Here is a 15,718-nt window from a genome sequence, read left to right on the forward strand (position 1 = left end):
AGGACTGTAAGTAGATTTCATAACAACAGAGAAGCTGATGATGGAGACAACATCTCTTCTCCACCTTGTGATCATCTAACCGCATAGAATCTCCCAAACTAAAGGGCTAAAGGGATTTGTTTTATTATGGGAAACTGTCTCTGATGCTAGTTTTTAAAAGAAAACTTGTATGCTTCTCTCCAGACACAAAATTAATAATTTCTTCCTGAGCACCTTTCAACAAGTTTGGCTGGAAAAGGTTAATGAAAAAACTCAGTATGACAGGCTTATACCCATTTTAATGGTAATGTAACCTGTGGAGAGACCTGCTCATTCTCTGCACACTCCTCCTTTATTGACCATGATTTAACGTTACCATAAGAACACGAATTTGTACAATTTTTAGGAAGAATTCTGATTGGTCAGACTTGAAGAAAGATGGCAAGGGCTGTGTCCTACCGAAAACCATGACCGGAGTTTAATGACTCTGGTGTTGACTTTTATCTTCCTCCCCTCTTCTTCCCTCCTCACCACTGTCCTCACATTTTGTAAACACTTGGCTGCTTTTGCTTTGCAGTGGCTAATATTCCCAGCAGTCAATCCTGGCTTATCGGGAGTGGCTCGTGCCAGTTATTCAGTGCACCCACATACCAGGGACATAGCTAGAATCCATGCAGCACACAGAAAATATGCCAACGACGTAACATGCTTAAACCTTGTCGTGCTAAGTAAAAGCTGGAGCACCTTACCAGTGTGGTTACCTGGAGAATGAAAAGGAGCCACATTTTGGTATTTTGGTATCTCTAAGATGAAACCACTGATCATCGGTATGACTTAGATTGGATTACCTAGAAGGGTGATCAGCCTAAAGGAATACCTAAATTGCCATATGAAGCAAATACTTCAGGACTGTTACTTGGCCTAATGATTGATTTCTCATTGGAGAGGAAATGTGATAAAGAGCCTATGAGAACAGAGTAGGATTACAGATAACTGCCATGTCTTGCTAACCATTGTCATTTTCAGAAGGTGCTCTAATATTCAAGACTCGTCATGGTAGAGGGTTCTGGTTTCTTTGAAGTGAGTTCTGTGGTATGCTACTGGCTACCCTGACCAATCAGAAGACAAGAATTGTACAAAAGTCTGTCCTGCTTACTAACCATTAACTGCCCAAACTAAAAGAACAAGTTCCATGGATCCCTCTTGACCTCCCTCTCACCCCTTCTGCTCAGGCACCGCTCTATTAACCTCTTCCTCCATGGCTATCAGAGATTTTGGATAGAAACAGAGGAGTATTCCTTTGAAGAGAAACTAGTACAGGATTTGGCTGTAAGTACTGACTCCCCTGGGAGCAGATATGAGTGTGGATGAATTTGATTTTCGAATTCATGTGTGTGGTTGTAACAGTTAAACATTCACAAGGAACTGTGTGTATACATTTGAAAAGCACTAACTGTGTAAGTGCTCAGGGGAGGCCCTGCTAATGGTCATAGGAGCCAGAGGATGAATTTTCACTTGGAGGTGCTAATACTATCATCATCCTCCTCATTGTCGCTGTTAACAACTAATATTTCTTAAAATGCACAGCCATGTCATGGGGGGTTCATGCTAAGTGAAGTTTTGAGCACCATTGGTTGCAGGAGGCCACCCCAGCCAAAGCCCCATGTTCCTACTCTGTAGTTCTGCTTTGGGGAAGATGCATCTAGATACCCTTCCTGCATCTTACATTTCTATATTTGGCCTTTCAGAAAATTTGGCATGCCTTGTCTCTGACAGACTTCATGCTCTAAAGCCACTTAAAATGACACAAGAGGGGAAAACTTATTGCAGAGGTGCCACAGAGCCTCATTCTGGTTCAGAGAGAAAATAAACCCTCCTTCTCTTTGGCCAGCCTGTGGTTCTTTTTCTCCTTCTCCCACGAACCTTTTTCTGTTACCACTCACTCTCTCCGTTCATCTTGTCCTGTGTTTCTGATAGTCACTTTTTTCCACACGTCTTTCACTTTCTATCTTTCCCTGTCACCCTCTGTTTCTTTCCTTCTTTTTTAAAGCCTTTTCCTATTGTTTTCTTTCCCTTTGTCTTTATGTCTTTCATTCTTCTCATATATTCCTGTTGGTGAGAAAGACACTCTGTTGGTTTTCTCAGTTTCTTGATGAGTGTGAAGTTGACAATGAGCGTCACTTCAGCCCTCTACTTCTTCCGAACCATTCATACAACCCATGTAGTTCTCACCAATTTACCAAATACGGTCCACCCTGCTGGCTCTGCCACTGCTAGAAAAATTCACTTTTACCTCTGACATTAGTTGTTATTTCTCTTTCCGTGAAAAGCGGTAAAGAAAAGACCTGATAAAAGGAGAAGGGCAAGGCCTGCAGCTCCAGGATGGCAGCTCTCAGTAGCAAGAAGAATTTTAGAATCAAGAGTTAGGTCAGAAAAGAGAGATGTTTTGCTGGGTTGAATCTAGAATAGTATTAGACCCAAAATGGCCCCACTGCTTTGTAACTCTTGCCCCACCTCCATGTCGAGCCCAGCTCTTCAAAAGAAATGTCAGCTGTTGGCCTGAGAGAGCCAGTCTCTCAGGTGTCTCTGTGGGGTTTTCCTCCTGAACTCGGGTGCCCAGAGCTTGCATGAGAGGTCAGCTGATTGGGGTCTGTAGCTATTCCCTTTATGGGCAGCCTTTTGCTTTTTATTTTGTTTTAACCTGAAATTGGAATGTTTCTTTGATTGGCTGTAAAAATAAAAAATATACATACATATATACACATGTATCTCAAACCTCACACCTTTAGGGCTTCTGTCCTGAAATAAATACATGACGTAGTGGTTTTGTTTTGTGCTTTAGTCTGATGCACTCTGTGCCTTGCGCTTTACCTTCTCTTTGTTCGCATGCAGTCACGTGGCACGAGATTAAATTCATGCCTAAAACCTATCTGTGTTGGTTTGTGTAGAAATCTCCAAAGGTGGAAGAAGAGGAGGAGGAAGAGACAGAAAAACAACCTGACCCACTACATCAGATCATTCTCTATTTTAGCCGCAACGCTCTCACGGAGAGGAGGTCAGAACCACCAGCTCACCTACTTCTCCCAGGCACCAGGGATACTTGTGTCCACTCCTGACCACCTTCTCTCAGATGGCAGTGGGTGGAAAAGGGAAGCTAGATTTGAGCAGCCCTCCTTGCTGCCTTACATTTGGCCATCAAGATATGTCTAGGGAGCCAGGCGTGGTGGCTCATGCCTGTAATCCCAGCACTTTGGGAAGCCAAGGCGGGCAGACCATCTGAGGGCAGGAGTTCGAGGCCAGCCTGACCGACATGGTGAAACACTGTCTCTACTAAAACTACAAAATTAGCTGGGCATGGTGGTGCACGCATGTAATCCCAGCTACTCAGGAGGCTGAGGCGGGACAACCGCTTGAACCCGGGAGGCGGAGGTTGCAGTGAGCCGAGATTGTGCCATTGCACTCCAGCCTGAGCGACAAGAGCGAAACTCCGTCTCCAGAAAAAAAGATATGTCTAGGGAAACTACGTCAAGCCACAGCCTGCTCTTCATAATGTCAGACACTGAGCTGAAGATTAAACAGCCTAAAACTATAAACTTCATCTCTGAATTCCATGTTAAGCCCCTGCTGGTTCACATTTTCAGAGTGGTTTCTAAGAATCAGAGTGGGGGAAGGGATTTTCTAATTAATTCACTAGTACTTATAATTTGAGATTTATATGACTCTTAGTCTTTATTGTGGGGTCCAAAGAGTAGCCTGCTAAGGCTGGGCACGGTGGCTCATGCCTGTAATTCCAGCACTTTGGGAGGCCAAGGCGGGCAGATCACTTGAGGTCAGGAGTTTGAGACCAGCCTGGCCAATATGGTGAAACCCCATCTCTACTAAAAATATAAAAAAATTAGCTGGGCATGGTGGCAGGCACCTGTAATCCCAGCTACTGGGGAGGTTGAGGCAGGAGAATCACTTGAATCCAGGAGGCGGAGGTTGCAGTGAGCCGAGATCGCGTCATTGCACTCCAGCCTGGGGGACAAGAGAAAACTCTGTCTCAAAAATAAATAAATAAATAAATAAATAAGTAAATAGCCTGCTAAATATTTCCTCCATTCTTTCCAGCAAATTGGAAGATGACCCTTTGTACACCTCCTATTCCAGCATGATGGCCAAGGTACACCCAGGTTTTCTGCCCATTGTCTCTGTCTTTCTGTCTTCCCTTAGATTTCTTTAGGTGCATGAAAATTGTCATGTTGAATAGCAGGCCTGGGACTTTGTCATGACATAGGTTTCAGGCATTGCACAATTCATGTGCCACAGAGATGATATTAGTAAACCACTTCACCATCTTCCTAAGGAAACCTTGAAGCTTTGCAGAAACAATGGGTGCTGGTGGATAGGTTCACACTGACATTTCTAAAGCCAGCTAAATGGGGCTTAGGCATACAGAATACCCTTGTGTTTTCACTCAATGTTCAGGATACATCAGACAGTTCAAACACATCCACAGGTGAAGGTTAGAAACTAGAGAGAGCTCCCGGTGTTCTGGAAGAGGCAGTGTGACCAGAAATGTTCTTTGTCACCTAGAAAGATGGTGACCTCTGGAATGCTGAGCAAATAAGGGAAACTTTGATGTCAGGCAGAAAGGATGTGTTGGGATATAGGAGCACCTATTCCTTGATCTAGCTGTACCACAGGGCCCCAGTGGGAAGAGGCGCTTTAGGATTCACATCCTAGGTGATGTGTCTCCAATCTTAATGCCATGCCCTTGGGGCTGTATCTAGGAAGTGGCAGCTCCCTGCATTCCTGTCTCCCATTTACACCAGAACCTTACTAAGGTAGAAGAGTTCAAGTCTGTGGTTAAACCAGCTAGGTCACCATTGATGATGTGAGCTCCGTGTTCTCATTTCTCATTTCTGAACTCTATGGTAACTGCGAAGATGGCATTTACAGGAGAAATGTTGCCCAGCAGTGGCCAAAATGTTCCTGGTTTTACACAATGCTGAGGTCCTGAGGTGCCTGTGAATTACATCCTGTCCCCTGCCCTTGTAGAGTTGTGTTTAGTAGATTCACCTTTAATTTGATTGTCTGTCTTCTCCCTTCCCTGCTCCATGAAATCCAGAGTTGTCAAAGTGGTGAGGATGAAGAAGAAGATGAAGACAAGGAAAAAACATTCGAAGTAAGTTCTCATGAAGAATAAAAATAGAGCCACCCTCCAAGGCCAATAGGCCAGGCCTTCAGAGGTGGGTGCTGACATTAGCCTATGTGGCTCGCCCACCAGCAGTGTGTGAGTTGGCAAGTCTGCCTTAATAAAGCACACTCATTAGCGGTGGTTCTCTTGTCTCTCTGCCCATGAAAAGGTAGCAGGTAGTATGCCAGTCAGCAAACCACTAGCTTTGTTCTTGTGGGAAACTGTACTCAATTACTGTAATAACAGGGGCCATAGAAGGACAAACTGAAACATCTAAAATGAAAAAATCAGAAAAATGAAAATCAGGCCAAGCGTGGTGGCTCACACCTGTAATCCCAGCTCTTTGGGAGGCCGGGGGAGGGAAGATCACTTGAGCTTAGAAGTTCGAGACCAGTCTGGGCAACATAGGGAGACCTACCTCATCTATACAAAAAATAAAAAATTAGTTGGGTGTGGTGGTGTGCTCCTGTAGTCCCAGCTGCTCAGGAGGCTGAGGTAGGAGGATAGTTTGAGCCCAAGTATTTGAGGCTGCAGTGAGTTCTGATTGCACCACTGCACTCCAGGCTGGGCGACAGAGTAACATCCAGTGTCTCAAAAAAAAAAAAAAAAAAAAAAGATTAAAAAATCAGAGGAATGGAGACACTTGAATGGTTTTTGTGCTATTATTCTATAAATGCAAGTTGATAGTGATTTTTATTTTGAGGCAGTACAGGACCCTGCAATTCTCAAGATTAAACTATATTAGGTTACTTGTACTCTTTTGTAGACAAAGCACATGACAAAACACAAAAGAAGTAAATGACTATAATTACAGTCTGGAAAGCTTTGATATTCTCATAACCCATGTCTGATAGAAAGTGTGCAGTGGCACACGCCTGTAATCCCAGCACTTTGGGAGGCCAAGGCGGGTGGATCACCTGATGTCAGGAGTTCGAGACCAGCCTGGCCAACATGGCGAAACCCCATCTCTACTAAAAATACAAAAATTAGCTGGGTGTGGTGGCATACGCCTGTAATCCCAGCTACTGGGGAGGCTGAGGCAGCAGAATCGCTTGAACCCAGGAGGCGGATGTTGCAGGGAGCCGAGATCGCACCACTGTACTCGAGCCTAGGCGACAGAACAAGACTCCGTCTCAAAAAAAAATGCGTTAGCTGTGGTCTGAGCATTCCAGATAAGTGAGCATTTCCTGCATTCAGCCAGAAATACTCAAGTTGACCCCTCAGCAGGTTTCCCTGTGTAACAGAACATGGAAAACAAACACATTTTAATGTTGCGTTGCTTCCCACAATTATGGTATCCAAAAGGAATGGACTGTGTGTTCTATCAGTACAAAAAATGGAAAATGTACCATCAAAATAAGAGTGATGGGTAGACAGTTTTAGAAAGCTGGCTAGTGTCTGGAAATAAACTTCAGAAGTCTGCTTTATCCAAGTTGATGTGTGTTACCTTCCTTAGGTAACTGGAAAATTCTCTCTCACCTCACTATGGGTGAACTCCCTGGTGCTGGGTAGGAACCAATCTTTCCCTGTGATTTTTTTTCCCCCCAGGAAAAAGAGATGGAGAAGCAAAAAACCCTCTATCAGCAAGCTCGGCTGCATGAGCGTGGTGCTGCGGAGATGGTCCTTCAGATGATAAGTGCTAGCAAAGGTGATTTCCCTAGTTTCTGGATGGGCTTATGTAACTTCCACAAAGATATCATGCTGTGACATACAGCCATTATTAAAGAGCCCTGCTAAGGGCCAGGAGGCATGATTTACCATCTGTTTCCTTGGTGATTCAATCGAATCTTCACCATGGCAGGTGAGATGAGCCCCATGGTGGTTGAGACACTGAAGCTGGGGATCGCCATTCTGAACGGAGGCAATGCTGGTGTGCAACAGGTAATGGGAACTTGCAGCGGCTGGGCAGGCTCCCGGGGTATTCCCATTTGACACCTGTCATGCTTCAGGGAAGAGGAGTTGACTGCTACAGAGGGGAGCCACCCAGAATCACTTAGCTCGCGTTTGTCCTTAGTGGCCAGTTATATCAGAGTAGCTGGGAACACAACCATGGCTGGGAGTCTGCAGGCAAATATGTCTTTAATAAAGAGGTTTTACCCAGGATTAAAGATAAAAACATTTAGTTTTTCATCAGTAGATAACTTTCTGTATAAATATTCTCCAGAAAAATTTCCTAAGAGTTAGGTTTTTACTTTAGCCCTTTATTTTCACTTATTAGCTGCCTTTAGTATGAGCAAGGAGCCTCATCAGTTAACTGGAACTGATAAACTCACAAACCTGTTATTCGTTCGTTCATTCATTCATTCATTCATTCATTGAGCAACTGTTTACTGACTGATGACCATGCCAGGCTCTGCTGCAAGGGCTGAGGGTGTAGCAGTGAATAATACAAATAAAAACTCCTGCCATCGTGCAGCCTACACTCTAGTGAGCATTAAATGCGACAACACATAGAAGCATACAACCAAGTACCTGACACATGGTATTCCTTCAACAATCTGAATTGGAACAGGCTGCAGAAGACAGGAACATACCGGTGTTTCTCAGGCACTCCGGGTTCTGGTTAAAAGCATCTGTGCGTACAGGGAAGTGAAATTTCAAACAGACTCTTGGCATTCATAAGGGTTATATCCCAGGGCCTGTGAGAGTCTCCAGATTCACAACTACCATTACTGCATATAGCTTTTCCCAGCCTTTAACTCATCCCCCTAAAGTTTCTCCAATTTTTCATTAAAAACTGTCATTTTCTAAGTTATCCTTCACTTTCTGTTCCCTTCTACCACCTACCACGAGCTGTCAGTTGACTTTCTTACAGGGCCTTTTGTTTATTTATTTTTTAAAAAACAAAATTTTTATTATGTCAAACAAAGTTCCTACCTTCCAGTAAGAGAGAACACAGGAAACAAAGCCTCATTGTGGAAGAAATACTGAGCTTTCAGCTAGGCTCCTTACTGGCTAAACTCCTTGCTCCTCTGTGCCAAATTCATAGCATGAGCTATTCAGATTATAATTCAGCTTCGTGATACATTACTATATCACGGCCTTGGTGCTTGTTCCCAAATAGAAGGGACTTCAATCAGTAGGTCTATGAATGTCAATTCTGCCCTAGAAGAAATGCCAGTGGGCGTTTATAAAATAAACATGATCTACCCCAAGGGACTCTGATTCCATAAATAGAGGGTCCAACTCAGTGTGGCTGGGGATTTCTCCATCAGGATTAGGAGGGTCAGCTCTGTGGTATAGTTTTCATCGCTTTTCCCCTTACAACGTGTCTCCCTTGCAGAAAATGCTAGATTACCTAAAGGAGAAAAAGGATGCTGGATTCTTTCAAAGCCTTTCTGGTCTTATGCAGTCTTGCAGGTAAATGCGGGAAAACTACCATAGCATTTAAAAAACTCTTCCCTTTAAGCATAGGAGGCAGGGGAAGGGGAGCACAAAATATACTGGCCTACCATAGAATTCTTGAGAGAGGAAGCACCTACTTAGAAAGCTAAGAGAGTAGGTGTTGTTCCTCCAGCCTTCAGGATGACAACTCAGCTAGCATTCAGAGGGGAAAATGTGATTGCCATTAGCCACATACACACGCTCCCCCACTGCTGTTGTGTTTAATATCCCTTCCTTACCTCCATGTTTATGTTGCTTTCCCAGGAGGCTCAGTGTGCGCATTGAGTTTCTCATCAAACATGTATGTCCATAAAAGTCAAACCAGGAAAGAATGGAAAAGGGGGGATTCCTGACTATGATTCAGGGCTATGTTTTATTAAACCCACTAGGTACTTTGTTAATCTTTGTCCTTAACAATTCTTTGAGCTTGAATGTGTGTTAGGGTAGTATGTATTTTGACACATCCATTTTGACAGCGGTACATCCTGGCATGGGAACATTTTGACATAGCCTAAAAAACAAGGCTTTGAACTTTCCATTCATATTATTAAGCTGTTTAAGCCACCCCTCATGGCTGAATGGCTCTGACACATAAATAATGTATAATTCAGAGTCATAGGTCATGATACTTGCTGAATTCGGAGATGAGCCGGAATCTAAGAAAAGTGTCAGCTTATTGTCTAAGATTCATATGTATTTGGATAGTCTGCAGATAATTCTAAAAGAAATTAAACTTTTAATTACCTAGTTCATTTGCCTCCAATTATGCTTTCCATTTAAAAATGTGGAGGATGGACATCCTTTCTCTTGGTGGACTACATACTTTTGCTAACCATATTTCACTGGGTAAAATATCATACCCTCGGCAGTAGGGAGCGTATCTGAGCTGCAGTATAATTCTTTATTCTCAGCTCTGTGGGGCTTTTCCCCACCAACAATCTGTTCATTTATTATCTCTCTCAGGAAAACAAAAAGGAATATTTCCAGGCCTGACTCTCTGAGGCTAAAATAGTACATATGAACTCAGAGATGGCAAAAATCAAGGCAACTCAATTCCATATTGCTCATAAAGTTATCCATTTACTTTCTAACAGTTCTCTCAGTATCCTGTAATACTTCATATTGCTAAACTCATTTATAATGACAGCTTGGAGAGACAGGTGATATACGCTTAGATGCCAGCTGAGTTCTAACAGAAGTTTTAAGATGTCTTACTGCTGGGTTTTTTATGATTATAAGAACAATATATGTTTTTTAAAAATTTAAGCAGTAGGGAAGTTAAAACATTCAAAATGGGTATTTAGGAATGGAGTAAGGATCAGAAATGTGTGTTGCATAGATTCAGATTCAAAACTGCTGCTTCAGAGCAACTATGTCCAAATGTTCTTTCCCGTGTTTTCCTCCCCTGACGGCTAAACCAAAGTAGAAGGATAGTTTTGTGTTGATGAGCAAGCCCTTTTGCCAGCAGAATCTGGGAAAAACAAACAAATGGCAATAGAGATTTCACTGTTTACCTAAATCATTTTTACCTAAATGATGAAATTAGGTAAATGAAATTTACCTAAATCACAACACATGTGACTCCTTAAAAAGAAAACAGGAAGGCCAGATTTTTCTCCATGCCTTTGCCCCGTGGTAGAAGGAAAGCTAAGTTTTGCAGAGTCTTAATGGACTTAGCCATAAACTTTCCTAAGAGCTATGTTCTATGTTCTATGAAACCTTTCAGATTGGGGAATAAGATGGACTCCGTTAGTAAAATGGAATGAGCCCCACTTAGAAATAACATGATCATATAGTGGTCTCATCAGCAAGCTTTGTGGTTGCACTATGGCTTCCTAGCTAAGTAAAATTTGGCAGTGGCTGTGACTAGGAAGGTTGTGGGGAGTAGGGACAAAAATGAAGGCCAACTTGTCATAAATTCAGGAATACCTGGAGGCACCATTCCCTGTGGAAAGCGGAACCTCAGCTTCTATAGGCTTTTGCATGATGTAGAATCATAAAAGGGCGTGGCCCTTTGAAATCTGGAAGTTTGTAGCTCATCCTAAGCTCTGGAAACCACAATTCCATGTGATTCTCGGAGAAAGTAGGTAAAGGTGGGAGGCAAACATTAATCAGTGCAGTTTAAAGTAAACTTTCCCTCGAGAAATCTTAAAAACAGATTATTCCTTCTTTATTTGGAAAACCTTTCTAAACCTTCACATCAAAGTGAAGACCTTGAGTCTTCACCAAAAGACTCAAACTGGACAGACAATGAGAGTCACTGTAAGTGTTCATGACCCCTCTACCTGTATGTAACAAAGTCTGTGAGCTATAGGCACCTAAGACAACACTGCTCGGCACAAAACCAAGGAATCATTAGACTTTCAACCACCCTGGAATGTGTTAGTTTATTTATGATAACACAGGGGCAGGATATGCTTAGTCGATAGGTACATTAACGTTGGAAATCTGCTTTCCCAGTGTGCGTAGCCCTGAACCTTGTTTCTTTCTGTCTATTAAAAGTGTCCTTGATTTGAATGCATTTGAGAGGCAGAATAAAGCTGAAGGCCTGGGAATGGTGACTGAAGAAGGAACACGTAAGTAACTAATGAATGTGAAGGCCATTCTCTTCCTGATTAAAATCTTTTTTTTTTTTTTTTTTTTCCATACAGAGTTTCGCTCTTGTTGCTCAGGCTGGACTGCAGTGGCGCGATCTCACCTCACTGCAACCTCTGTCTCCTGGGTTCAAGCACTTCTCCTGCCTCATCCTCCCGAGTAGATGGGATTACAGGCTCCCACCACCACAGCCAGCTAATTTTTTGTATTTTTAGTAGAGGCAGCATTTCATCATGTTGGCCAGGCTGGTCTTGAACTCCTGACCTCAGGTGATCCACCCCACCTTGGCCTCCCATAGTGCTGGAATTACAGGCGTGAGCCACCGCACCTGGCCATTTAAAATCTTAATTACCTATTTCTGGTCAGAGATCATGTCTTTGCTTAGTATGCAAGGACTTGCTCTGTTTCAGTAAAATGCTTCTATCAGTAGCTTTAATAAAGCTATCATCTAGGATGGATGTGTTCACATAGCCAGTTTTAACTAAAGACAGTTTATCATGATGTTTACAGTTTTCTTACTTTCTATTCTTCTGTTTTTCTCTCATTACCAGTCATTGTTCGTGAACGTGGTAAGTTTCAGTTTCTGGCCTGAGTTCCTACCGTGTGTGAATCCTAGGAGATCTCATTTAATTGCCTCAGCACAGAAACATTTTAGACTTGGTGGTTGCATGTTGAGTTGAACTCAGCAGTTTGGTGCTTAATTAAAGAAGTGTCTTCCATCTGTAAAGCATGGGTTATGGACCGTGAGCCATTTACTCTCCTTATCCAGTTGTCTTCATTACAAATGCATTTATTGGGCATTGTGCCTTGCAGCCCAGCTCAGTTTAATTGGGCTTTTCACCATTGATCCAAAGTTCCTTTTCCAAACCATTCTGACACAACTCCTTTATCATCTGTGTAGTCATTTACATTAGAAAGTATTCTCTGGTGAGAAGCCAAACCAATGCTCATCAACGTTCTGTGTTTTCAAGGTGAAAAAGTACTCCAGAATGACGAGTTCACGCGTGATCTCTTTAGATTCCTACAGTTACTTTGTGAGGGACATAACAGTGGTGAGTGGAACAGATTGATCTGCCAAGGAAACACAGCACTCAGGGGCAAAACTAGAATTCCGTTCAGTATGCCCCACTTGATGCAACTACTTGTTAACTCAAGGACATCAGTTAATGTGTTCCTCAATAAGAAACTATGTAAATATCATGGCTAGTGATATTTAGTGCCACCAAGGCTAAGCTGCTTCTAGAATCTTCAGATGAGAAATCTAAATACCCAGCCCTTTCCATCTAGCCCCTTGGGGCTCGTTAAGTCCAGTTTCTGGTGTCCGCAGGTTGGGGGGTTGCTCAGAGCAGAGCTCTGCCCTGCAGGATCTGCCATAACCCAAACATGGTATTCTTGTAAGCCTTTTCACATAGAATGTCTTATCTGAGCTCAGCTGAGAGGGCATGCCTGACCCCCTCGGCATGGCAGGGACAAGCTCTGACCCAGCACTGGTGCTCTCAGACTTTCAGAACTTCCTGCGGACTCAGATGGGCAACACCACCACCGTGAATGTCATCATCAGCACTGTGGACTACCTTCTGCGTCTGCAGGTGAGTGGGAGGGCCTTGGACAATGGGACCTCTCATCTTTGCTTCCAGAAGATAAACACAGTTACACAGGGTTAGGGACAGCCCAGGATACAGTCAAGCCCCTATAAGGAAGGCGTTGTAACGTGTATCCACAGATGCATGGGAAGTCCAGTGCCCAAAGAGTACATTTGAAGACAGAAGTGGGAAACGTGGTTAAACACCAAATCGTCTGTTATAAAATGCTGGTTTACTTTAGTTTTGCCAGTGAAAACCAATCTGTGTTGCTATAAAACAACCAAGAGCTATAACACAACCAAGAGCTCTAAAATAACCTGTGAATGAGAACAGATTTCACTAGAAAAAAAGACTTACACGAGATGATAGGAATAGGATGAGTTTACAAGTTCATGTTGAGAAGTCAGATGGTTTGTTTCAAGGAAGCCCAAATTATATGGAGAAAATCTACACAAACCTATTAACAAAAAGGGATTTTTTTCCTCTTTGCTGATTCCTCATCCTGGTTCTGCCACTTACTGGTTTGTAACCTAGAGCAATCTGTTTAATGTGCCTGTGTTCCAGTTTTTTCATCAGTAAAAGGGGTAGGACCTATGCCATAGGGTGGTAGTAAAGATTGAGAGGTTGAATACAGGCATACCTCGTTTTATTGCCATTGGTATTATTGTGTTTCACAGATGCTGTGTGTTTTATAAATCGAAGGTTTGTGGTAACCCTGCATCAAGCAAGTCTATCTGTGCCGTTTTACCAACAGCATTTACTCACTTGGTGTCTCTGTCACATTTTGATGATTCTCACAATATTTCCAACTTTTCACTATTATATCTATTATGGTGATCTGTGATCAGTGATCTTCGATGTTACTATTGTAATTGTTTTGGGGTGCCATGAACTATGCCCTTGTAAGACAGCAAACTTAATGTTGCATGTGTTCTGACCACTCCACCAACTGTTCCTCCATCTCCCTCCTTCTCAGGCCTTCCTATTCCCTGAGACATAACAATATTGAAGTTAGGTCAGTTAATATCCCTACAGTGGCCTCCAAGTGTTCAAGTGAAAGGAAGAGTCACACATCTCCCACTTTAAATCAAAAGCTAGAAATGATTAAGCTTAGTAAGGAAGGCATGTTGAAAGCTAAGACAGGCCAAAGGCTAGGCCCCTTGCACTAAACAGCCAAGCTATGCAAAGAAAAAGTTATTAAAGGACATTAAAAGGGCTGCCTCAGTGAGCATATGAATGATAAGAAAGCAAAACACCCTCATTACTGAAATGGGGACAGTGCGAGTGGTCTGGATAAAAGGTCAAACCAGCCACAACATTCTCGTAAGCCACAATCTAATCTAGAGCAGGGCTCTAACTCTCTTCAATTCTATGAAGGCTGAGAGAGGTGAGGAAGCTGCCAAAGAACAGTTTGAAGCTAGCAGAGTTTGGTTCATGAGGTTTAGGGAAAGAAGTCATCTCCAAAACAAAAGTGTAAGGTAAAGCAGCAAGTGCAGATATAGAAGCTGCAGCAAGTTACCCAGAAGATCTATCTAGGATAATTGATGAAGGTGGTCACACTAAACAACAGATTTCCCGCGTACATGAAACAGCCTTCTCCTAGAAGAGGGATACCATCTAGGACTTTCATAGTTAGAGAGGACAAGCCAATACCTCACTTCAGAGCTTCAAAGGACAGGCTGACTTTCTTATTAGGGGCAGCCCAGCTGGTAGCTTTAAGTTGAAGCCACTGATCGTTTACCATTCCAAAAATCCTAGGGCCCTTAAGAATTATGGTAAATCTACTCTGCCCATGCTCTATGTATGGAAAAACAAAGCTTGGATTGTCATCTGTTTACTGCATGATTTACTACTTTAAGCCCACTGTTGACACCAACTGCTCAGAAAAAAAAAAAAAAAAAAGATTCCTTTCAAAATATTACTGTTGTTGACTATGCACCTGGTTCCAAGAGCTCTGATGGAGATATACAAGGAAATGAATCTTTTTTCATGCCTGCTAATACAGCATTTATTCTGCAGCCCATGGATCAAGGAGTAATTTTGACTTGCAAGTCTTATTTTTTAAGAAATGCATTTTGTAAGGCTACAGCTGCTACAGATAGTGATTCCTCTGATGGATCTGGGCACAGTAAGTTGAAAACCTTCTGGAAAGGATTCAACATTGTAGATGTCATTAAAAAACATTGTGGGCCAGGCCCAGTGGCTCGCATCTGTAATCCTAGGACTTTGGGAGGCCAAGGCAGGAGGATCACAAGGTCAGGAGATCGAGACCATCCTGGCTAACATGGTGAAACCCCATCTCTACAAAAATACAAAAAAAAATTAGCCGGGCATGGTGGCGGGTGCCTGTAGTCCCAGCTACTCGGGAGGCTGAGACAGGAGAATGGCGTGAACCCGGGAGGCAGAGCTTGCAGTGAGCCACATCGCGCCGCTGCACTCCAGCCTGGGCAACAGAGCAAGACTCTGTCTCAAAAAAAAAAAAAAATTGTGATTCATGGGAGAAGGTCAAATATCAACATTAACAGGACTTAAGGAAGTTGATTGCAACCCTTGTGGGTGATTTGGAGGGGTTCGAGACTTCAGTGGAGGAAATAAATGCAGACGTGTTGGAAATAGCAAGAGAACTAGAATTAGTAGTGGAGCCTGAAGAACATGAACCTGAATTGCTGCAATCTCGTGATCAAACTTTGACAACCGAAGAGTTGCCTCTCATGGATGAGCAAAGAAAGTGGTTTCTTGAGATGGAATCTTCCTGGTGAAGACGCTCTAAACATTGTTGAAATGCCAAAAAGGGATTTAAAATTGTAAACTTAGTTGATAAAGGAGTGGCAAAATTTGAGAAGATTGACTCCAATTTTGAAAGAAGTTCTGTGGGTAAAATGCTATCAAGCAGTACATGCGTCTTTCATGAAAGGAAGTCAGTTGATGCAGTTAACACTGTCTTATTTCAAGAAATTGCCACAGCCACCTCAATCTTCAGAAGCTGCCACCCTGTTTA

The 15,718-nt window shown here is 42.8% G+C and overlaps 1 protein-coding gene across 2 annotated transcripts in view; it reads left to right on the forward strand.

The window, feature by feature from the left end:
- The window catches only part of RYR3 (ryanodine receptor 3), a 580,370-nt gene that overhangs the window by 509,893 nt on the left and 54,759 nt on the right, over positions 1–15,718 (forward strand). For both annotated transcript variants that reach the window (XM_055363234.2, XM_055363233.2), the window contains exons 74-84: positions 1,212–1,308; positions 2,928–3,034; positions 4,090–4,141; positions 5,090–5,146; positions 6,707–6,806; positions 6,960–7,039; positions 8,442–8,518; positions 11,045–11,118; positions 11,689–11,706; positions 12,109–12,189; positions 12,638–12,726. In XM_055363234.2, the coding sequence (XP_055219209.2) occupies positions 1,212–1,308; positions 2,928–3,034; positions 4,090–4,141; positions 5,090–5,146; positions 6,707–6,806; positions 6,960–7,039; positions 8,442–8,518; positions 11,045–11,118; positions 11,689–11,706; positions 12,109–12,189; positions 12,638–12,726 (832 nt within the window). The remainder of the gene's footprint in view (positions 1–1,211; positions 1,309–2,927; positions 3,035–4,089; positions 4,142–5,089; positions 5,147–6,706; positions 6,807–6,959; positions 7,040–8,441; positions 8,519–11,044; positions 11,119–11,688; positions 11,707–12,108; positions 12,190–12,637; positions 12,727–15,718) is intronic.

This window comes from Gorilla gorilla, chromosome 16 (assembly GCF_029281585.2).
Source record: "Gorilla gorilla gorilla isolate KB3781 chromosome 16, NHGRI_mGorGor1-v2.1_pri, whole genome shotgun sequence".
NCBI classification, from domain to species: Eukaryota; Metazoa; Chordata; class Mammalia; order Primates; family Hominidae; genus Gorilla; species Gorilla gorilla.